General features: G+C 45.1%; 1 protein-coding gene across 1 annotated transcript; it reads left to right on the top strand.

Annotated features, from left to right (window-relative positions):
• Positions 1–2: 2 nt before the first annotated feature.
• Positions 3–23,307, top strand: Fam105a (family with sequence similarity 105, member A; the record flags this gene model as incomplete). The annotated part of the gene is made up of 8 exons (XM_005386124.2): positions 3–324; positions 15,034–15,193; positions 15,281–15,312; positions 15,415–15,506; positions 16,230–16,379; positions 18,271–18,399; positions 20,742–21,011; positions 21,679–23,307. Coding segments are annotated over 8 exons (1,329 nt in total), but the record flags the coding sequence as incomplete, so codon positions are not given.
• Positions 23,308–24,593: the final 1,286 nt, after the last annotated feature.

Consider the following 24,593-nt stretch of genomic DNA (forward strand, 5'->3'; position numbering starts at 1 on the left):
GTCCGCGCCCGCTCGGTGACCCGGTCCTCCCGCCGACGGCCGCGCCGGTGGAGCGTGGTCCCCTGCACCCCTGTGCCCTGGCCTCCGTGCCAGCCCCGGGGGCACGAGGCTCGCTGCTTCTCGCCTTGGTGGGCCACGTCCCGGCGGCCGTGCCCGGGGTGCGAGCCCATCGTGACTTCGCGAGCGGGAGTGGAAGTTGGCGGGGCCCGGGGGTGCGTGTGAGTCTCCGTTCTCGGCCCAGCAGGAGCTCTTCGTTCGCTCAGCAGGCTCTGGGGTTGGGAGTCAGCGCGGGAGGTCTGGACCTCACTGCCCTGGAGAGTCTGGGTAGGAGTCACAACCACGTTCGCAGCTCTGCAAGCTTCTCAGTGTGGAAGTCCCGTGTTACCTCCCACTCTGAAAAGTTTGGGGAGTGAACTCATTTTTTAACCTTTCTGCACCTTGCGTTATTATGGAGTTAGCCAAATATTTCCTGTGGGTGTTTTCATTTGAACTCTTTATGATGGTATTTTCTCCCCTTCTCCCTGCCTTCATTTGGCAGAGAAAGGCAGTTTGCACATGGTAGGGGCACAGCTGGAAAAAGCTGGTTTGGAAGGCAGAAAAGTGCCTACTGTGGGCTTAATATAAAACTGCCAAGAGTTTTCCTCTATGTGCACCAAGTTCAAGGTGTGCCAGCGCTGTAAGCCCGGGAGAGAATTCTTTCCTCTGCCTCAGCCTGTGGGGTCTGTGCTTGGTGTGCAACAGAAGAAGAATGTGATTCAAGGATCAGATTATGGAAAACTTCTTCCTCCAGAACATATCCTCTGAGGATATAGGTGCATAGTTTCCCTTCTTTGCTGGTTATGTTTAGCGGGGGAAATCACAAAACAAAGCCCAGCAGTTTTAAAATCAGTTGCTCAAGCTAGGACAGACACAGCTTTTGAAACGTCTACCCTTATTTGGGTAAGAGAGGCATAGATTAGCTTTTAAGATAGTAGCAAGTGATACCAAGTAGTACTTGACAATAAAAAACAAAAGGGTAGCAACAGAAGAAAACCCACAGAAAAGCTAGGGACAGAAAGTGGTTTTTGTGATTTGTTTTTAGAAGTGTTTTGATACTGAGAGTCACGACTAAACTTCTGTCTTATGATACTGCTGGGCAAACAGTGTTAGGATCTGAATTTTGGACAGGGAAGGTGGCTTCAAGGGCCACTTAGTGAACGGCCCCAAAGCCGGAAGAGGACAACATCACCCGTCTGGAAGGCAGAGGCAGCTGTATTGTCCTGTGGAATAAGCTCCGAGTTCTCTTTGGCAGTCCTCTTCTAAGGCCAGAATTTCAGAATAACATATAGGCTAGTATTTTTTTTCTGTCCTCGCTCACTTACTCTGTGCAAAGTTGTTCTGATGGTTCTTGGCTCACCAAGTACTCAGATGTTCGCTGCTGCTATTGGTGTTGTCATTTCCTGATACTGTGAAGTTGCTGTTATGTTCACCCCCATTCTGAGAAACCAAGCGATGCAGAGTTGGACAGGGTCACCCACCAGCTTTGGCTTTTCTGCCGGTTAAAAGGTGTGGTCCTCAGAATTGTGGTTTCCTTGATTGCCAAGCCCTTCAAGCATGACTGAGTTTATGCAGGGAGCAGATGTTTCTGGCCCCTCATCCGGAGTCTTGGGCCTGCTCCCACAGAAATCCCAGGTGGTCGCTAGGCAGGCGGGTGAGCTTTCCCGGTGTGCACCTCTGTGTTCGTGGGGACTAGGCAGATGTTGGAGGAGTGAGAGGCACCGGGGTGCACACACTTGCTCCTTGACACTGCCTGGCAAAAATGTGCTGAGAGCTGGAGCTTGATGTAGAACAGGTGCCTGCTGGGTCTTTGCCCCCCGAGTAGAGGGTGCTGGCTTGAGTGACTGGCAGTGCTTCGCATGGGTACCGATTAGAAATATTTTCCTCCTTTAAAAGTCGCTTGAGGGCTGAGAGGAGAAAAATCACTGCAATTAAACATATGCGGAGCAGAATGCTTAGAACCGTAGGGTCCATAGTTGATGTTTTTCTGCTATGCATTTGCCCACTTTTAAGCTTACACATTTTTGTGAGTCTCTCTTGTTGGACCCATGTATTTTCTTTAGGTAAACACTCTTGCCTGGTGCAGTTACTAAGTTGAAAATGACGTTTTTACCTGGCTCTAGAAGGCCTTTTCTAGTGCCCTGTGGTAGGAGGGGTGAGTGCCTTCTCAAGTGTTACTAGCACAGGGCACTGGAGTGCTGACCCCTGGGACACTGGCCATGGCACCACTCCCTGATACAGAATCATTGCAGAATGTGCGACGAAGAGGAGAGGTCATAATGAAGTTTTTGTTGCTGAGATAAAGCTACCTATGCATGTGTGCTTCCCTGTATGTGGCCATGAGAGTCTGTACTTAACTGTCACATGCATCACTGACTAGTATATCCCACCCACAGCTCATTCTTCTCTCCTGTTCGTGTGAGTGGTCTGATGACGGTTTGGTTACTTAGCAAGACGATGTGTTTTCAAAACTGAGGTGGTATGCGTATTTGATTTGTAATTAATTTAATGGAAGTACATTTAAATATTTCTTTCAATAAATCAACAAAGAAAAGGTTTTACATGTTTACATTTTTCCATTAACCTTCTGTTCTGGACATACTCCATTTTATTTTCCATTAACCTTCTGTTCTAGACATACCTCCCCATTTAATTGGAGCCAGAATAGACAGGTGCTGTCATATTTAAATTAAGAGAATGCTCAAACCTTTATGTTCATTTCTAGGAAACGAAGCACCGTTGTCTGTTAGTATTGTTGCTGGGATTTCCAGGAAATAAAAATCCCCCAAATTGTACCACATAAAGTGCTGTGCCCGCTAGAGCTCTAAATTAAGAATTCATAGTAAACCTCTTGTTGCTGACTTATCACGTGACTGTAATGCTCAGTCTGTGTGACACGATTGGATGAGTTGACACCATAATTTAAAAAACTATATTAGCTCTTCACTTGCTCTGCAGTTAGATTTTAATGGATATTAGGGTTCATCTTCTAGCAGGGCGAGTAATCATGTAGTTGGAAGACACTTTCTCAAGAGAGCTATCCCTCAATGCAGAGAGAAGCAGCCTGTTATTAAAAGTTAAGGGTTGTTAAGGGGTAGAGATTTAGCTCAGTGGCACAGTGCCTGCCTGGCAAGTGCAAGGTTGTGAGTTCGATTCCTGGTACCGGGAAAAAAAAAAAAAAAAAAAAAAAAGTTAAGGGTTGTTAAAGAAACATGCTACCCCGCTGCTGTCCCACCGTGGTGGAGATGAGCTCCTGTCGTCAGGATGGCCTCAGCAGGCGTAAACCAGTCCCTAAGTGTCTCAGGAGTGGAGGTGGACTGGAGCTATAACACTCAAAAAGAAGAGAACTAAAATTGTTTACTACCTGGTGATGAGAAACTCTATCCCTAGGTGATAGAATAATGCTTGGCACTTCGGGGAGGTGTTTTTGATCTGTGACAAGAAGGCATCAACTTGCCTGGCAACTGTCTGAAGTCGGGGAAAAACTGAGTGCCTCTGACTCGCACACTTGGGTGGGTTGAGCCGTGAGCAGAGTGGCTGATAGGAAAGGGGAAGAGATGGCAAGCTGGGGCCCACACAGGCTGACTGTAATCAGCTGCGTCTAGATATGCGGTGCCAGTCGACACTGATGTCAGTGATGAGACCGGCTGTTTGTCACTTTGCTTGGCGTTTGCAAGGTGAACTTAGAGTTCAGTTTGTAGCGAAGGAGAAAACCAGCTGCTCAGCTTGCAACAGAAACAGCGAGTGGACTTACTACCACGAATGTTGGGTCCCTTAATCTTGTACCTGGGACAGTGCAAGACTTGGGTGTGTGAGTTCCTCTGAAATCTGCAGATAAAAATCACTTGGCCTAAGAAAGCCTTTACTTGATGAGTTTTATCCGTGGTATATTCCTGTTTCTTAAATACTTGCTCAGCTCAGGTTTGGGTGCTAGCTGGTTGTCTTGATAGCTAGCGGACTTGCGTGTCCTGGGCCTGGCTTGTTTTTCACACTTTCTTATTCCAGCGCCGTCTCCCACATATACCCCGCTGATGCCTTCGTTCACGTTTTGGAGCAGGTAAAACGTGGAGGTGCAGCTCTTCCTCTCCTTCCCTCTCCCTCTTCATCTCTTCCCCTTCTTCTTCTCTTCCTCCTGCCTGCTTTAGAAACTGGTCACCTCTGTGCAGCTGCTTGTGAGGAGGCTCTTCCCTGACTCGCCTTCAGGCCCTCTGGTTTAGGACGTTGGCAGAAGCACGCGGGAGCCACTGAGGGTCAGGGGACTTGCTGGCTTTGTCACCAGCTTCTGTATCTTCTGGGTGTGCTGCAGGCATCTCTTCCGTGGCACTAGCTTTGAGTTTATCTCACAGCCAGTTAGTCTCAAATCTGGAGCCTTGTGCTCCACCATGACTACCCTCGCACAGAACTCTGAAATGCTGTAAAATGAAGAGGACTTTGGAGAACAAAGGCGAGGCGTGGTTAGTGGCCCTGCCGCCTCCGGTCGGTTGAAAGGAGAGGAAGTTGAGGTCCGGAGTCTGGCTCTCCAGAGCCAGCCCCTCAGCTGCCTCCTCTTCCCACTACCTGGAAAACACCCCACCAGGTGGCCACTTCACATTCTCACTTCCTGCTTTGTTCTTGCCTGGTGTAATTAGGGAGGAGAAAACCCACTGTTTCGGACATGCACATCAAAAGCCAGACAGGACCACCGAGGTAGAGGCGACTGTTCGGAGTAGGAATGTGGAGTCAGGAGCAAGTCCAAGGTCAAGCACAGAGGTGGCTCCCCAGGGCTGGGCTGGGTTCTGTGGCGTGGGGGCCCCAGACACCCGCCACGTCACGCCTTGACTGCAACTGTGAGGGAGGAGGGAAGGGAGGGCTTCACCCCTCCTGGTGACCATTCTTCCTGCCAGTGTCCACTCGCACAGCTGTACTGGTGCCCAAGGCGGATGCACGGAGCCTTTATGGGAGTGCCCAGCGGGCACTAGGGTTCTCGGTCTATGGCAGAAGAGATGGGATCCCGGGGCTGCAGTCTCCGACACGGAGACACAGCAACTAGATCCTGACCACACAAATTCATTCCATTCATTCAGCAGATGTTTATGAACTGTCTTCTTTGTGCCTAGGCCCAGAGAAAGGAGAGAGGAAACAGACACAGGCCTAGTCCGTAAGATGTTTACTGTCTGCGGAGGGAGACAGGCAGTAGTCAGCCACAAACACAACTGTATAAACTGTGACAAGGGCTGAGAAAAGGACAGCGTGTGCTGTGCAGGAGGCAAAAGGGTTTTGCTCAGGTCTGAGGGTCGGGAAAGGGTCAGAGAAGTGACGTTTGAGGCAGGAGCTGTGGGTGGAAGGATGCTGCAGAGGGAAGAGTATAGATAGAGCGGGGCCGGGTGGGAGGAGCTCTGGGAGGACCTGGAGGCAGAGCAGGGGAGGCCTGGGAGTGGGCACCAGCCTTCCAGCTTGCTTGGGATTGAGAGATGTTCCGGGACGTGAGGCTGAAGTTCCGGACAACCCAGGAGCAGCTGGGCCCTCCTTGGAGGCCACGTGAACAGCCATGTTCCTCTGTTACTAATTTCAGAAAAGTTCGTTTTTAGGCAAGCATGGCTCCCACCACGGAGAAACAGCTGATGAGTAGAAAGCCCCTCACATGGGAGGGAAAGGAACACAGAACAGAAGCAGCACTCACTTGGAGTTGCACTCCTTGAGTGATTTTTCTCTCTCGGGCTTGATTTCTCCTAATGACAACTGTGGAAATTAATTGGCATTGATGATGTGTTTGAGGTAACAGAATCGGCCAGGGACAGGGGACCCTTGCTCTAGCAGCTTTTCAACAGTGGCAGTAGACTGAACTCTCCTGGGGACATGGAAAAGAGAGCCCTGGGCCCAGCCCAGTAAATCAGAAAATCCAGGGGCTGGGGATTTAGCTCAGCGGCAAAGTGCCTGCCTGGCAAGCGCAAGGTCGTGAGTTCGGTTCCCGGTACCAGAGAAAAACCAAAAAAAAAAAAAAGAAAATCCACAGGGGAGCCAGTGTGATTCCGTCCCTAACAGTACCACTCAGCCATCCATGTGCTTGCAGATGGCTTGGGGATCCTGGCAGGTTCCCCTTCAGAGGGGCCTGAGAACCTGAATTTCTGTGAAGTCCTGAGGTCATACTGATGTTACTGCTCCGCAGACTTTGAGTAGCACTGCACTGTCCTGTTGGTGGGTTTGTGTTTGAAGCCACTGGTTTCGTTTGTAGGAGAGCATGTCTTCAAGGCCAAAGGCCGATGGATCCCTGAGAGGAGAAAGGTCAAGGACATGGGGAGGTAGGCTGGGAAGTATCAGGGAGATCACACTGATCCCCGGTGGGACAGATCCCAGTTGGTCCTGGGCTGGTTGGGGTTTCAGGGTGAGCCTTGGCCGCAGCCCTGACTGGCACTAGTATTCTTAGTTACAGAAGAGTCAGTCCCGAGGCTTCTGGCTAGGCTGGTACGACAGATGACAGACCTTCTGTACCTTTCACACGTCTCATCAGGGGCCTCTCCGGCTCATGTCAGGCTGCCCCGAGGTGGATCTTTGCAACAAATACAAGAAGCCACGGAAAGATTTTTTTAAATAGGCGATGACACATCCATCGACTATCTAAAAAAAAAATACCAACCCATACTAGCTACAGAGTGGAAAATAGAATTGGGGAAGGGAAGCCAATTAGAAGGATTAGTAACCATTAGCAACAGCACCCAAATGACTGAATAATGGGCAAATTGTACCACCATAGCAAAAGTGAAGAGTGGCTTGCCCCCGAGTGTATTTTTCGTCAACATGCTCATGAACAGTTTGCAGCAGAGTGGAGAAGCTTTAATGTTGAAGGACTGCATGAAATCAAGCAGGGAGCATGTCAGGTCCTGGCTGGGTCTTGAGGCACAGAACTTGCACACATGACCTGATCGCCCTGGCTGCCCTTCCCACATGGTGAGGTGCAAGGTTCACACATGATTCAGAGGTTCAAGAAATCACTAATGAGGCAGCACAATGACAGATAAAATCTACATGTCCTAGTTGTGTGGTCAGCTGGGCTGCACATTGTACCTCAGCTGAACTCAGTCCTGCAATGCCTGGCCTCCCTACTGAGGAGCAGGCTAGGATTCCTTCCCTCTAGGCAGATCTGGGGAAGACAGGAGGGATGAGCTGAGTAGGCCTGGGATGCTCTGAACCTGCCAGTCACTTGTCTGTCATCCTCAGAGGGGCGGGAAGGGAGAGAGGTTGAGTTGGGAGGCCTGACCCCCAGGACAGTCTCTCTGCCTGGAAATGTAAGGACAGTTGCCCCTCTTGCCCTTCAGAAGATAGGACTCCAGCATAGGTCCACGGGGCTTCAAGTTGACAGCAGGCAGAATATGAGTGAGTGGCCTCTTGGTTGGTGTTTGTTTGCAGGTAGGCGACCCTGATATAAGCCCCAGGCTGCAGGGACCTCAATATGCCATCCAGAACAGGGTTTGGCAAGCCACAGCCCAAGGGCCAAATCTGGCCTGCTGTTTGTTTTTCTCTGGCCTAGGACCTAAGAATGGTTTTTACAGTTTGAAATGGTTGGGGAGAAAATCTAAAGAATTCCCTATCTTGACATGAAAATAAATGAAATTCAGATTTCAGTGTCTATAAATGAAGTTTTATTGCAATACAGCTCTGCAGTGTTACCTTGGCTGCCTTCCTGCTGTAAGGGTGGGGTTGAGTGGTTGGGACAGACCGTATGGTTCACAGAGCCTAAAATCCTTACCTCTGATCCTTCATAGAACACTCGCTGACCGCTGATTCAGAGCAAAGGTGGTCATCTTACTGAACCTTGTCCTGTTGGGGTCAGACCGGCATGTTGTGTTCCTACCTGGGGCCTCACTTTGAAAGTGGAATGAGTTCAGATGAGGGACCAGGATGATGAAGAGACCCCCAGACAGTGTCATGTGGTTGAGCAAAAGGGAGAGAGAAAAATGTGGAGTGGAAGTGATGGAAGTGAGTGAATTTTGAAGTTGGTGTTCCTGATTATTTACATTCTTGGGAGAGAATGATTTGGGAAGGCAGGCATGCAGTTAGTTCAGAGGGAACTGACCTTCCTTCAGAACATGGGGTTCAGATTCAGACTTCTCATTTTCCTTGGGTTGCTTTGTTCACCTCAAAAACAAAGCATTCATGTGACAGCTTGTCAGATGCCCAGGTCCACTGCAAATTAAGACAGCATTCTCTCTGCCTTCCTCTTTGGAATACCATCTCTTGCTCTGCCAGAAGGAGACCCTTGCCAGAGCTGAGCCAGTGCCAGTTCTTTGCCAATTTTATTGGTAGTTAAAAGACTTAAAAAACTCAGCAGTCACCTTAGAGGTATTTGCAGGCCTGCCAGGGAGACAATCACGAATACACGGGACTGGCCTGCGTTGTGAACGACGAGCTAAGGGTGTGCCGGAGCAGGGACCAGTTCTGCCCCACGTGCCTGGGTGGAATCCAGCCCCGGACTGCAGTGGGACCCAAGTCCCTTCATCCCAAGGCCGTCTGTCCTTCTGGGAAAGATGTAAGAGGCTGTCTTATGAAAGAGGAATCAGACTTCTTCCGGACCCCAGGCAATAACAGTTCAAATCGAGGTCACAGGTATGATCCCAGAAGCCCCTTCTTAAACTTCTTCAAGGCCTCTCCTCGCTCTTCAGTTACATGTTGGCGTCTTGCCCAGGATCTCTAGGCCAGCACCCAGCCTTGCCAGCGTGGGTCCTAGTTCAGCCTCCTTCCAGCAAGGCCTTCCTTGACCTGGGCAGAGTCACTTCCTGTGTTAGGCTGCTCGTCCACCTGTGTTGCTTTCTCCTGGAGGTCTCAGTTGGGCCAGTCTGTGTGTCAGTAGTACCAGAATCCAGTCTGTTAGTTTGTAGCTGTGGCATCAGCTTTTGGCCTAGTGCCTGATCTGCAAGAGGAGCCTGATCTATGTTCATAGAATAACGACATATTTTGAGCAATAAAAAGAGAAACATTCTGGAAAAGGAAGTAGACTGCTACAAAATGGTGGGGGAGATTGTAGCAGGCACTCAGCGGAATGGATTGTGTTTGGATAGTATTCTTTTGTTTAAAGAAAAGTGATAAGCAGGCCAATCCTGTGTTGGGCATCTGGGGACTTATTGGGGTCTCTAGGCTAAGTGATTTGTCCAAGGTCCTGAAGGTAGAAAATGGCAGAATGGAGACAAGAAGTTTTGCTCATTCTGCAAAATCCATTTTCTCTCCCTGGCTGGAGAGTCTGCATGGCTGGATGAAGTGGGCCTAGAGTTCTGTCCTTTCCTAGGGAAGGAATAAAAACTTCCTCTCTGACAGCAGCCTGTTGCATCCTCTTCTTTTTTTATCATTGGGTGGGTTTAGGAAACCCCCCCCACACACAGAAAACTAAACTGACCTTAAAGTGATGGGGTGCCTTTAACATTCCTGCAAGATGTAGTAGCAGAAAGAATGAAGGATTTATAGGATTTATAGGATTATTTTATAATATTCACCCAAAGAGTCAAATGCAGAAGAGTGTATTCGTGATTGTCTCCCTGGCAGGCCTGCAAATACCTCTAAGGTGACTGCTGAGTTTTTTAAGTCTTTTAACTACCAATAAAATTGGCAAAGAACTTTTCTTCATTCTTGACCTGTGATGTTATGAAAAGTGCACACATGCGCAGCCTCCCTGTGGTGGACAGGAACACTTTCTTAGTGTATTATGGATCCTTTCGGTTGAATAGGAGCCTGGGTGAGAGCAGCCCGTCTGGGGGGATGGTGCAATGGCTTAAGTAGATTGCATGACAAGCTACAGTTGAGTGCCACACTGGTCATGGCTTTCAAGATAAAAACCTTCCACTTTGTGGTTCTCTTCCCCAGTGATACTGATCTTGTCGTGTTCCCTTTAATATTTTACCAAGTAGGACTGTTCTTTCTTAATTGAACAGAATTAATACAGAAAATCCAAACAGTTGGAAAGTCTTTAGACCGCACCCCTTCACAGAATAAGAGGACATTTTTTTCTAACCATAATATGGAATTGTAGCAGACAGAAATATCTGTGGTTTATTAAACACTTTTTTACATGAAATTTTTTAAACAAAGGGATACTGTTTAGTACTTGGGGTTGAACCTAGGGATGCTCCACCATTGAGCTACATCTGCAATCCATTTTATTTATTTTGAAACAGGATTTCACTAAGTTGCCCAGACTGGCCCCAAACTTGCAATTCTTCTGCCCCAGCGTCCTGCGTCAGGGTTGTAGACATGTGCTGTTGTGCCTGACAAAGAGATTTTTACTGTGTGTTTCTTTCCTCCCTCTGCTACCGCACCATTTTAAATTAAATCATCTTTTCCACACTAGCTCAGATTTGATGTTGCCTTCCCCGGCCCACTCAGTAGTCTTTGATACGCCACCTCTGCTTGCGTAAGAAACAGTCATTGGGCTGAATGCAGTTGATTTTGTTGATGTGGGTGGAGAAAGTGCCATGGTATCGTGGTTTAAATATGAAGTGTTCTCACAGCCTCATTGTTATAGTTCAGATGTCAAGGAAATAGGTTTAATACAGGACACATAATTTATAGGATTATTTTATAATATTCACCCAAAGAGTCAAATGCAGAAGAGTGTGGGAGATCTGTCCACACACTAGAGACCCACACAATCCAGCTGAGGGCCTGGATCCTTGGTAATGTCTTCCACAAGTCCAGTTGGAGGCCTAGAACCCACGACAATGTCCCATGCAAGTCTGTATCGAGGATCTGCACTGGGAAGACCCAAAGGTGAGTAGTGGAAGTTAAAAAGTCTGTGCCCGTGGGGTGAAGTATCAGTGTCAGCAGGTTGAGAGATCTGCAGTGGAGCCCGGAAGTGATGCTCAAGATAAGGACTAGAGCTCCCCCAAAGAAAACCACAGCCGACCTCAGTAACAGTGAGGATCTATGCTCCTCTGACGATGAGAACAGCTGAGTCTACATCACACTGGAAAACCAGCATGACAAGCTTCTCTAGGAGAATCAGCAACATGCCATCTTCCCTTCCAGTTCTCCATTTATGCTGTTGGCCACAGTCCTCAGGTGGGCCTTCCACACCCAGCACCGTGCTGATTCAGCTCAGCTGGGTGTTACAAGTTGACCATAATCCACCACACTCATGTATTAAGGGCTTGATCTCCAATGCAGTAATGTTTAGAAGTGGGGCCTGGAAAGGTGATTGGATCACGATAGTGCTGACCTCATCAGATAGATTGATCAGTTGATGAGTTCACAGCTGAATGGGCTGATAGGAGGCGGAGATGGTGCCTATTTGGAGGAAGTGGGTCACTGGGGGTGGGCCTTCCTCTCCAGATCTTTTCTTCCTTTTCTGCTTCCTGGCTGCCATGATATTCCTGCCTTGCCACAGGCCTAAAAGCAGTGAAGCTGGCCAACCATGGACTGAAACTTCTGGAACTGTGAGCCCAAAGAAGTATGTCCTCTCCAAATCGCTGCCTCAGGTATTTGGTTACAGTAGTAAGAAGCTGACCAACACAAATGGTTGTGGTGCTGTGCCGTGAATAACTGCAGAGGAAGTGGATGAGGTTAAAGACTGTGGCAGTCCATGGAAAAATAAAAAATAAGGGGAATCCGTCCTAAACCCGGAGCAGCATTGGAAGATCTGGAGGAACAGCAGATGCTACTGAGTTTCCCTGTGAGAAACAGGTTCCAGCCACTGGGAGCCCCAGGGTGTAGGGCAGATCTGAATACATGATCGTTCGGTTTCCGGCTGTTCAGTGTCTTTAGTTTTGTTTTTAGGGTTTTTTTTTCTTTTGCTTTTGGTTCCTGTTTTAGTGTTTGAAATACTTCAGCTTTGATATGTTGTAGAGAATGGAAAAAAAATGAATTAGAGTTTTACCACAGAAAACAGTGCCTTTTTGTAGTTGTAGTCAGAGGTGTCTCCTCTGTATAGTTAGAGTGATCACAGATCAGATTTTAGTTACAGATATTCACAGGTTGATTTTAGGAGGCCCAGAGTCATTCCCCAAGAATGTCTTAACTACCAAAGCCCCGTTTCTTCTGATGTGTGGGTCAGGGTCAGCTCACGTTGATCCTGGAGGTTGAGGGGATGTGTGAGATTTGTTAATCTGTTTCCTGGTATGACAGAAATGCATTGCCCTGTATGCTCGTGTCAGCCTCCTCCCAAGTGTCCAGCCCAAAAGGATAAAAAGGAAACCTCACTTTTTGTGTCTCTTCACAGGCACAAAATGCACAGTTCCGGGCAGCACCTCTCTTTCCTGCTTCTTCTTGCAAGTTGGCTTCCTAAAGACTGTTTTTCGCCAAACTTGCCCCCATGAACGCTCCTTTTGGTTCTTTTCCTTACGTGGCATGACTGAGCCTGTGGAGATGAACCCTCCCGCTCTTTCTTCTTCACCAAGTCCCGGTCACCAAGCACCAGGGGCCTGTCAGGCGGTGCCCACTTCTCCTGGGGAAAGGACAGGAAGTTCGGCTGGCAGCTACAGAATTCTCCCTGGCAGGAACTGGGGGGGACCCTCAGAACCTTCTGATGTCCAAAGCATTACCCTCTTTCTGCTGCGTTTGGAGAAATGGGATTTCACTCGGGAGATCATCAAAACTGTCATCATGAGACTGTTGTGTGAGGCTTCTTCTCTTTTTTTAGTTATTGGCCCTAGCAGGAGAATTCAAATTTCTCTTTTAAAAGAGTGTTAATTCTCTTTGCAGTAGCAGCACTGGTCTGAAGATTTACTCAACTCCGTAATTCAGAGATAGCACAGCCAAGGGGTAAGACAGGCAGCTTCTAGTGTTCCATCCATCCTCTTTGAATTCTAGCTGTGCCACTTACTGGCTCAATCCCATACGCAATTATTTAACCTTTTTTATCCCCTTGACATTTTTCTCATCTGCAAAATAAAGGTGATGGCAGTAGTAAGAATACAGTGGCTTACTAGCATTTACTGGGTACCTTTGGAGCGAGCACATGGGGCTAAGCACTTTCCTAGTATTTCCATGAGGCCCACAGTGGCTCCGAGAGGTGGGTACTGCTGTGCCTCCTGTGTGGTGACATGCCACGATGACAAAAGCAGGCGTGCACTGAGCGCTCGCTGTGTCCCAGCTCCGCGTGTGTTGATGTCATCCCCAGGTCTGCAGACCGAAGCTGAGCCAAGTGAAGCCGTTTGTCCCCAACCCCATGCTGCTGTGTGGAGGACCAGCAGGGCTCACTGTCAGACTCTGGGCCACCTTTACTGTCGCTGCATAGTGTGGCTCAGAAGAGGAAATGAGAAGATCCCTCCAGAATGCTTAGCCCAGGGGCAGCCAGGCAGGCAGCTCAGATTGTAACTATTTCAGTTGTTGGAGAAGTCGCGCTCTTCCTGCATGCACCCCACAGCCCTCTCCCACCCACGGACAGCTGGCTCCCTGGTGCTCACTCAGCTCGCATGGTTATGTTCCCTGGCCTTCCTAGCCTGAACCAGATAAAAAAAGTATACAATGATGCATAATGTTCCATCTTTCTTTTCCTTTTGTGTACTATAGGGAATTAAACCTAGAGCCTTCATACTGAGCTTCATGTGCAGCTGTTTGTTTTAGTAGCAGGTTCTGCTGAGTCATTAATTACTCTGGCTGGCTTAAACTTGTGACTCTTCTGCCTCAGCCTCCCAGAGTGCTGGGATTACAAACATATGCCACCATATCCGCCTATAATGTTCCATTTCTCTAGAAAATCTTAAAGCTACAATAAATGAAATTATGTATCACACAGATGCAATTTTAATTCTTGCATGAATTGCAGAATATGCGAAAAGTATTTGCCTGTTTCAGAAGTTTCAAAGTTGTGAAAGCCATCTAAATTAATAAAAATATAAATCATACCTGTAAAAGCAGGAGAGTTTTATATTTTTAAATATAAAAAGGTTTACTAAATTTCAAGGTAGTAGTAAATATGATTTGAATAGCTAATTAACTATTCTAAATAGATAAGCATTTGTTTGAATTGTCCTTTCAAGTAACTGGGAATATGTTTTCTTAATTTGCTGGTAATACTTTTTTGTGTATTTGTTGGTAAGTTACTTTTTTATTGAGAGTGCCTGTGTACATCAAATAGCCCGATCATAAAAATGCTGGGATTGCAGAGTCCATGTCGACAAGGCTTTTACTGTGTTTGGTCACTGGAATTTTACTAAACTGTATGCTGCGGGGGAAATTATTTCGCAACACACCCCAGGAGGTTTGGCCATTTCTCAGAAGCCCTCTTCCTCATTTGCACTTCAGCATTTTGCATGTTCACATGGAATATAATTAGGAATCTACCGAACACAGCAAAATTTTGCAAGTGCCCTATGTGAATTCTTAGGTCTGTTTATTAGTTTATCCCTTGTGAGATCAGGAATTGGTGTATATCAGAAGCAGCGTGTCTGGATCTATCTCCTGACTTCCCTTTTTGGTGGCTTACTTTCTGGTAGTGACATCTGTGTTCCTGCTGTTTTGGGTCACTCGTTCTGTGTAACTGAAATGATGCCATATACTGTGACCAGTCATGATCCAAAAGTACAGCGGAAGTGGGTGGCTAGAGGCCGCTGGCCTCATCGCCAGCAGCGTAGCTAGGCCGAATCGAGTCCCTGTGACTGCGTGCATTCAGCAGGTGCCCAGCAGGAACCACGTGTGAGCCCGGCTGTGTGCTGCTGCCCAGCGTGTCAGCCTTCCCCCAGCAGGGTCAGTGCTTTCACCCTCGTTTTACTGTCCAGAAAATACAGGGTAAGAGGAGTCACGTCACCACAGCCACACAGCTAGGAAAGAAGTAGTAAAGTCTGGATTCTGAAGTCCTTACTGTTTTTGTTCCTTACCCCTCTTTGATTTTGTGCTACAAAGATGTCCTTATAGGACACTGAGTATGGGAAGAACTAGACGTTGCTTTAATTTTTGGACTGAAGTTTTGCATACTTTAAAATATTTAAATCAATGATCGATACTCGATAAGCAAAATGATTCAAGGTATATTTTTTTTCTTACAGGAGACTTATTTAATTGCTATAGGCATTTTGGTTTTCTGTTTGTTTTTGATAGGAAGTGACCAAGTTCACTCCTGGACACTAGTTCCAAGCCAGGCCCTAGATACTGCCTGGCGCATAGCCAGGGGCTCTGTGATGCTGGCCGTGTCGCTGCTGGTAGCTACCCTGTGCTACTTCAGGAGGCTGCATTTGTATTTAGGACACCGGCTGAAATGGTACGTCACTGCATCCCCGTCAAATTTCACAAATACGCTTGCTCTTCCGTGCAGACTTTTGATAGTGTTGTTTCCTTTACTTTTCAGGTGGATTGGATATCTGCAGAGGAAATTCAAAAGTAAACATTTTATGTATATTTCCTTGTTTTTAGGGGAGAAAGAAGGGTCAAGAGGGATGGGGATGGGAAAATGAACTGCCTTTTATTTTTGATTTGGTCTAGGGAACCTCAGCGTGGAGGCAGAAGTTCATTTGCTCAGTTATTGCGCAAGAGAATGGAAAGGAGAAACACCCCATGCCAAGCTGATGAGGAAGGTGTGTCTGTTTATAGAAGTCATGGAAAGATAGAGACTTTGTCTGTCAAAATCAGGAAACTTTCCACTCCGCTTTAGTAAGTCTAGAGATCAGCGGTACCAAAGGGTGCGGGGAACACTGTGGCTCAGAAGCCAGCGGCTGCTGGAGGTTGGCCTGGCCTTTGCTCTAGAGCCTGGGCCTTTGAGGAATCAGTACCTGAGTTAGGTCTGTAAGCCCGAGCGTTGTGTTTTCAGCTCCCCGCACCAGGCCCGTGAAACATCTGCACGTGCGGGGGAACCTCTTCCTGGAAGGGTCAAGCACCCTCACGTAAATATTTTGAGGAGCTTTAGAATTTTCCACTGGACTGATTTTGGTAAATACTTCCAAAAGTGCTGCCCCATCTTGTCACTAGCAAAAACAAAAAAGAGGGAGAAAGAGTGCATTTCAAGAACTGTTTAGCATGACCTTAAAAATAGATAGGACTTTTCATTGTGATTGTGTTATGTCCATTATCAACCAAAATGACCTGCCGTGTTCTTCCAGGACTTGTCATCTAAAACAGGATGATGCCGATCTTACATGTGGGAGTCACTTTAAAATTATACACAGTTATAGTGCTAATTTATCATTTCTGATGGGAGGGACGCCTCACTGAAAACACTTTTTCAGTGTGTTCTTTGAATTTGTTTTCTTATTCTCTTGTCCGGTGGATTTAATTAAAACTTTCTCTTTTTGTGCTAATAGGCTTATGAAGAGCTGTTCTGGCGACACCATATTAAATGTGTTCGACAAGTGAAGAGAGATAATTACGATGCTCTGAGATCGGTGTTGTTTCAGATATTCAGCCAGGGCCTTTCTTTCCCGTCCTGGATGAAGGAAAAGGACATTGTTAAGGTATGCGTTCTCCCTGGACACACAGGACATGGCTTGTGCACGGGGACTGCAGCTCGAAAGCTCCCGCGGTTCTCTGGGGAGATTGGGGGAACTTTGGGAGGTCATTTAACTCAGCCCTGTGTCTCTTAGGCCAGCTTGCAAATCCACCTCAGAAAGACGTCATACTCGGGTTTGTTTGTTTTTCAATGCCCCATCTTTTTTTGTCATCTGCTCTTTGTAAATAAGGTGGTCTAGTAAAATTCACTGTTTTACTCTGAAGTCAGGAGCTTTTTAGCAAATTCATACAGTATGTAACCACCACCCCAGAGCTTCTCTTGTATATCCTGCTAGTCAGTTGCTGTCTGGCCTCTAGCCTCTGGCAACCCTGAATTTGTTTCTGTCCCTATAATTTCACTCTCTCCAGAATGTCGTATAAGTGCTGTCATCTAGTCTAGTCTAGTCTCATCCAGTATGCGGTTTTGAATCTGTCCTTTTTGCTTTAGCAAAATGCATGTGCAGTTCATTCACGTTGTTCTGTGCATTTGTAGTTTATCCCTTTTCATTCAAGAGTGATGTTCTTTTATAGGAATGTAACACAGTTTATCAAAGGACACCTGGGTTGTTTCCAGTGTTTAGCAACTGTGAATAAAGCTGTTTTAAATATTCTTATGAACATTAGCTTATATTTCTTTCTGGTAAGTACCTAAGAGTTACATTGCCTGACAGCATGAGAGGTGTGTACTTTACAAGAAACGGCCAAACTTTCCGAAGTGGATCAGTGACCCTGGTTACTCCACATTCTCACCAGCACTTGGTGTTGTCACATTTCTTATTTTTAACAATTCTGATCTGTATGCACTGGTATCATTATGCTTTTAGTTTTTATTCCTCATGAGTAGTGATGTGGAGCATTTTTTCATGTGCTTATTATTCTCTATCCATATTACCTTCTTGGAAAAGTGTCTATCTGAACCTTTGGCCCACTTTTTATTGGGTTGTTTAATTTTCTTACTGTTGACTTTTGAGAGTTCTGAGTAGAAACACTTTGTCAGATAGGCACGTATTTACTCCTAGTCTGTGACGTGCTTTACCATTTTCTTGACAGTGTATAGCAGTGTATTCTTAAATAATCTTAATTTAAATTTGGAGTGCAGTATGCCTAATCTGGGGTAGAGGGGCAAAGAAATATATAGATTCACAAATTGTATTTCTTTGGTGCCTTTTATTTAAACTTGTGTTTATGAATTCTATCTTACCTAGCAAATACTTGTCAAGTATATGCAGTGTGCTAGCTCTGTTGGTTGTTGCTGAGGGCAAAGACCATGTAAGAGGCCCTGGACTTAACAAGCGGAGTTGCGTGGGAAAATGTTTTGGATACTGTAGTGGATCAGACTCTCACGTACAACATAATGTCGTTCAACTCCAACAAGAGCCCTGCAAAATGGACAGTATTATCTTTAATTTCAGTGGAAGATAAAGCTAAGAGGTGAAAATAATCCTTGCTGGCTAAATCCCCTCTCAGCTGATGAGTGACAGCTGGGTTGGAACCAGGGTGGGCTTTGTTATATAATCCTCCTGTTCCCTGCTGCACTGTGCTCTGCCATCGTTTGGTTAAAAGTAGTGTCTGATGAGCTATACTAGAGGTATCTTATTCAAAAAGATTGTTTCCATGGGCATGATCCTATATTTAGATTCTTATCTCATGTGAAGTAAGGTCGAAATAGGATCTTTAGATTGTAATCCACAAATCTAAGGAAAAGATGAATGTATGCCTTTTATCTCACCTTACTTGTTATTGTCAGGTAAATGAAGGTTGCTAGAGGAGATAAGAGTGTGTACTACAACATATTCCAAATTGTGTGTAACGGATGTTGAGATACTAATCCTTGTTGGCATTGACTTTCTTTTTAAGCTTCCTGAAAAACTGTTGTTTTCACAAGGTTGTAACTGGATCCAGCAATACAGTTTTGGTCCTGAGAAGTATACAGGTTCCAACGTGTTTGGAAAATTACGTAAATGTGTAGAACTGTTGAAAATGCAGGTGAGCATTTAGGTGGGGAACGGTAACCAAAAGAGTAGGCATATGAACACATGGCTCAAATGTGGCTGGCCTTCTCTGGTATCAGGCGTGTCACTTCTGGGGAGGAAAGTAAGAAATGCAAGCAGAAATGCTCCTTCCGCTAGTTGATTACTTCTTTTTTCTTCTTCAAATAATGAAGAGCAGCGTTGTTCTAAGCTATAATTACACCTGTGACTATCATGCACCTGTGTTTCCTTGGGAAAATGTGCAGGTTCCAGACGAGGGGCTCTGGAATGCTCTCTGCAGTGCACCCGGTTCATAACGTGGGGTGGCGCACATGTAATCGGTGGACTGGAGTTCTTCCCGCTGTTAACAAATGACATGGATTCTGGATGAGGGGAATGAGCCCAGTTCCCTTGAGAAACCCCTTAACCTTTCTGAGCCATAGTTTTCATGTCTGTGAAAGAGAACTCTGAGTAGCATATACCCTGTATTGTTACCAAGAGGACTCCATGACCTCATACACGGAGGGTACTCTGAACTTGCCTGGTGTGCAGTGAGTGCTGAAGAATCCTGGCTGTGTTCTCCCCTGGAATATCTTTTGGGAAGCCCAACTATTCTAAGTTACAGTTTTAGAGAACTGATGTGCTTGGTACTTTACCTACTGGGTGATGCGTTTTTGGAAAAATATTTTATTTAAACTATCTCGTTATTGTAAAAGTGGGAGTGGCTGCTATAACAAAATACTAGAAACTGGAGGTGGAAGCCTGAAATGAGGGAGCCACCAGGGTGGGGTTTGGTGAGGGCCTCCCCTCGGTTATCTTCGTGCCGTGTTCTCCCATGGCAAGAGGACAACGAGTCAGCTCTCTGGCCTCCTCTTATGAGGGCACCAGTCCCATCCCTGAGGGCTCCGCCCACAGGAGCTAGTCACCAGGAAAGGCCTTACCCCCTGCACCACTACCCTGGAATTAAGCACTCGCCATATGGCTTTTGGGGGGAAACATATTCAGTCTATCACAGTATAGTGGTTTTTCTTTTTTTTTAAGAGAATAATAAATAAAAAATAATAAAAATACACAATTTCAAACAAGATGATGGGAAATTAACTGGTTGTTATATTGCATATTGTTATCTTCAATGTAGTAGTTCAGATTATCAGATATAGGCATGCAAAACTGATCAGAAAAAAAATTAAGCATTAACTCTTCCTTTCAATAAGGAAAAGAATATATCTATATATACACAAGATAACTAAGATAATTGTACTGTTAATTTCTGTTGGTTTATTGAAATATGTTCTTTAAAAAGTATTGAATTGTCTCACTAGTGTGAGAAACTGAACGAGATCCAAAATATGCAACAGATACTATGTATTGGGAAGAAACTGTTCAAAAGGAAAGACAAACTATGATGGGGGAAAGGGGAGAGGAAGAAAGGGAAAAAGAAAATATATATTTATACACAAGATAATTAAGGTAGTTACACAGTCAATTTCTCTTAGTTCGTTGAAAAGAAAGGTTTGTGCTAATATTGTTTGGACAAGATACCACGTCTGTGTCTTTATCCTGAATAACTACTATGAAGACAGTAATACGCAATAGTATTAACTATTGTAACTTTTCTACTAACCTGTTTTGAAACTCTGTTTTGTTAGTTTTATTTTTTCTCTTTAAAAAAAACTTTAAAAAAATAAAAAGTCAGTGTAAAAAGATATAAAATGCAGTTAAAAAGTTTTATAAGGGGTGATCAAAAATATGAATACTTAATTTTTTAAAAATTTTATTTCAGCAAATGACATGTTGCCATTAATTTCCCTTAAATACTCTCCCTCCTTTGCACGTACTTGCTCCATTCTGCTTGCCACTTGCTAAGTACTTCTGGAGTCCTTTTGTAAGTGTCTTTACAAAGTGTGATTACAAGTACGGTATACACGGCTGCCAAGTGGCGCCCAGCGGAAAGGCAATCCTAATCTTCTCATGTGTCCTCATCCACTGTGTTTGACACTGTGTGACTTCTGGCTCTTCCCCAAAGTCAAAGTGACCGTGAAAGGGAAACATTTTGAATGGATTCAGGACTTCAGGGCAGCCACAACAGCGTAACTAAAGACATGAAAGAGGACTTCCAAAGCTGCCTCAGAAAGCATTGAGAACAGTGAGATAAGTGTGTCCAGTGGGAGCGGGGACTATTTGAGGGGGATTAGTGGCAATGTGTCTTTTACTGTTGAGCATTCTTTCATTTAAATACACACTATTTTTTGATCACACCTTGTATTCCCCTCTGTTAACCTTTGCCGTGTGTTATCAGTGCTGTGAAGTTATGCAATGATGTGTGTATTCACCTCGCCTCACATCTGCATTTTTTAGTGGACTGAATTTAGTGGAATTAAGGACTATCACAAGAGAGGAAGCATGTGCAACATCCTTTTTTCCGATGCCATTCTGGAATATAAGCTTTATGAAGCTTTGAAGTTCATCATGCTGTATCAAGTCACTGAAGTTTATGAACAAATGAAGACTAACAAGATCATTCCAAGTCTTTTCAGACTCCTGTTTTCCAGAGAGACATCATCAGACCCTTTGAGCTTCATGATGAATCACCTTAATTCTGTGGGCGACACGTGTGGATTAGAGCAGGTAAGCGAGGAAGAGGAAATGCGTGTGTTTGACTAAAGGATGGCACAGACAGTACTCAAACACATAGGCCTTTGGGGTGTGCCTTCAGCAGTAGTGAATCAACTGCCCAGAGGTGCTTGCTTTGGCAGTGGTTCTCCCACAGAGGAGTAACCAGGAGAAAGGCCAAGTGGAAAATGAGATAACTTCAGGAAAGTCTTTGGTTATGTATCACAGGTAAATAGAAATTATTAAAAATGTTAGGTCCAGAAAAAATCATCCCCATTAAAATTTTTAATATTTTCCCCATGGATAAGGGCCTCTTTTGTTTTGCTTGCATAGAAAATGAGCATAATTATCTGACACTCTTACACAAATTGATTTGAAATGGGATCAAACTGGTTGGAAAACACTGTAGCTTTTCATTGTGAGCATTCTTTTTAAATTAATTTGTTCTGAACAGCTTTTTCCTCAGATTTCTTTGGGCTTGTCTAGAGATGTTCCTATGCTTGGCCTCTTCCTTACACACAATGGACATTTGTTCCTAAGCATGTGCCCACTCAGTGGTTTATGGGTGGGTCTGTAAACAAGGAGATTGTTTCATGAGCAGCAGAAGAGCACTCCCCCACCGAGGTGGGAGGCAGGAATTCAAAAATGCGTATTTGTGACCTTTCTTTCATCTTGTCACCAGATTGACATGTTTATACTGGGATACTCCCTTGAAGTGAAGATAAAAGTGTTCCGGCTGTTCAAGTTCAACTCCAGAGACTTCGCAGTGTGCTATCCACAGGAGCCTCTCAGGGAGTGGCCAGAGATCTCTCTGCTGACTGAAAATGATCGTCACTACCACATTCCTGTCTTTTAAATCTGCCGTGGACCAGGCACAGGCTCTTGCTGATGACAGTGGTCATACGTAAACACAGTATTTTTGAAAAGCCAAAGCTAGCATGTCAGCCCTGGAAGGAATTAGGACCTTTGCTCTGGAATTACAGGTACACTAGATGACGAATGCGTGACTGATTTTCCTTCCTTGCTTGATGGTTTCCTCAAAAGCAGCTGCACTGGTATCACTGGGGTTGGTAACTTGATCTTGTTCAGGCCGGGTCTGGTCACGTGACAGCAGCGGGCCTTCACTACACATGGAAGTTCAGTATGGACAATGGAAGGCCGAAAGTGAGGAGAAAATAAGAAGGGGAGAATGGCCAACCTGGAAAGAAAGAATCTCTTTGTCTCTGACCTGTGCAGTCTTTATTAGGAATCTCATCTTGGGCTGATTTTGGATCCCCATAAGCATGGCCATATTTTATAAGCATTACCTTTCTGGGAATCTCTGTTGTGTGTTCATTTTCTAGAACCACTTGATTAACGTTCAAATTCTGTGTATATGTATATATGCCTATACACTTATATATACAGATAAAATGATAACCACTACTTTGTAATACTGTACAGTTTGTTGTATCCCTCAACTTTTTTGTCACTTGTATTTGGCCATTTTAATGAGTTTTGTTTAGACAAAAAGATAAATTCTGTGGATTAAAACAACTGAATGACAATTATTGAACTGTCACAAAAATATTAATTTTGTGGTGTATTTCGTGTATATTTACGTGTGTATTTAATGAGAAGACTCTCATGATGGCAGGCTAAATAATGACGCCAGACACAGAGGTTGCTGTACCCTAATCCCAGAACCTGTGAATGCATTGGGTTAAACGGGAAAGGAGTCTGAAGGTGGCAGCGGAAACTAAGGTACTAATCTGCTGACCTTGAGGAGAGATTGTTCTGGATTCTGCAGCTGGGCCTATTGGAATCAAAAGTGAAAGAGGAACGAGGAAGAGTGTCAAGAGTCGGGGAGAGAGAGGCACCGTTGCTGGCTTTGAAGCTGGAGGGAGTGCTGGGACCCCGAGAAGCTGGAAGAGGCTGGGGCGGAAGAAGCCCAGCCCATCCAGCACCTGGACGTCCGCCCAGTGAGACGCAGGTCTGACTTGGAACCCGCAGGACTGTACGTGAGGGTCGCAGGTCAGCGTGTAGGCCACCGAGTCTGTGGCAGTGCTGCACATATTCTCAGGGTAATTTTTGGTCCTCTTTATTTTGGAAGTTCTTTTCTACTTCACCTTGCTAATCTTTATTTTGGAAGCACTTTGCTCATCTGTTTTGAGTTTCAATAAGTACAAAACAATTTTTTTAAATTTTGCTAATGCCATACCACTTCAAAGTCACACATCCTCTCTAACAAGTAAGTGATTTGCTTAACAGGGTGTTTGGTGCTAACATTCTTCCACATGTTCGTATTCAATAAATTTTTTTAAAAAACTTATGTTAAATGTTGTGGTATATGACATTAACATTCACTTTCTTTTGTGATGGAGATGATCAATTATGTGCTACACGGGCAAGGTATCCAGTGATTTGATTTTTGGTTGAAAATTAATGAGCTCAGATGGAGGGACTTTGTGTTCCCTTGACAACCATGCAAAACAAGAATTCTGACTCGACCTGCACAGCCAGCCCCTTCCTGTTTGGACGGCCCGTGGTTTGCATAACCCTATGATGTAACTGGCCCTGTCACGAATGATCCCCTTGCTATATTCCTGTGACCAAGAAAACATGAACTTGACTTTTTTATTGACAAGTAGACGTCCGGAAAGCTTGCTGCAGGCTGCTGTGATTGCTGTTTATAGAACTGCCGCTCCACACACTTGACACCAATCAAGTGTACCTACCTGGCATTCACATATTACCACTCGCCTTGGATCTCTTTACCCAAGATAAGGATGTCTACATCTTTCCAGCGCTGAAAAGAACAGTGTCCACAGGATTGGTAGCTATAACCCTATGACATCACTCACCCCAGTATACTCATCCTGAGTGTGTTTAAGAGGGAGAAGGTAGGATAGGGCAAGAATAGTGCAAATTTGAAAAAGCATATTTCAACTTAGTGAAAATAAAAAGTAGGAAGAAACTTGAATAGTTGCTGTTTCGGAAAAGTATCCATACAGAACATATTTAGAGAGTGGTATTACATTCTTCTGTTGTTTCTCTGTTTTTATTTAGTTGTCTAAGGAATGTAATAAACTAGCCAGGAGGGGCTGCATATAAATATACACCACTTTTAAGTGCCACCAAGAAAACTGAGGGGAATTACTGTGTGATGCTAACATTTAAATGACGTTCTACCGGGGCTGGGGATTTAGCTCAGCGGCAAAAGCGCCTGCCTGGCAAGCGCAAGGTCGTGAGTTCGGTTCCCGGTACCGGAGAGGAAAAAAAAAAAAAAATGACGTTCTACCTTTATATGTTTTAAATGATGAGAGAGCTTTAGCAAAAATGAAAAAAATGCCTTGTCTTTTTCTGCTTTTAGAATAAGTTTCTTCAATTTTGGCCAAATGTATTCACACTGGGGTGGAGGCGGGTATGAATAGTAGTGCAAGACTGACTCTTTACTGCGGCAAATTGTTTATAACAAAGTTGACCGCTTTAACCATTTCAGATTGTACAGTTCATGTCATTAAGTATATATATATTGTTATGCAACTGTCACCACAACCCAGAGCTTTTTTCATCTTCAAGATGACTTTGTCCACAGGAGGCAAGTTTAACTTCCCA

The sequence above is a fragment of the Chinchilla lanigera genome, unplaced genomic scaffold, assembly GCF_000276665.1.
Source record: "Chinchilla lanigera isolate Chin_1 unplaced genomic scaffold, ChiLan1.0 scaffold00025, whole genome shotgun sequence".
In the NCBI taxonomy this organism is placed as follows: domain Eukaryota; kingdom Metazoa; phylum Chordata; class Mammalia; order Rodentia; family Chinchillidae; genus Chinchilla; species Chinchilla lanigera.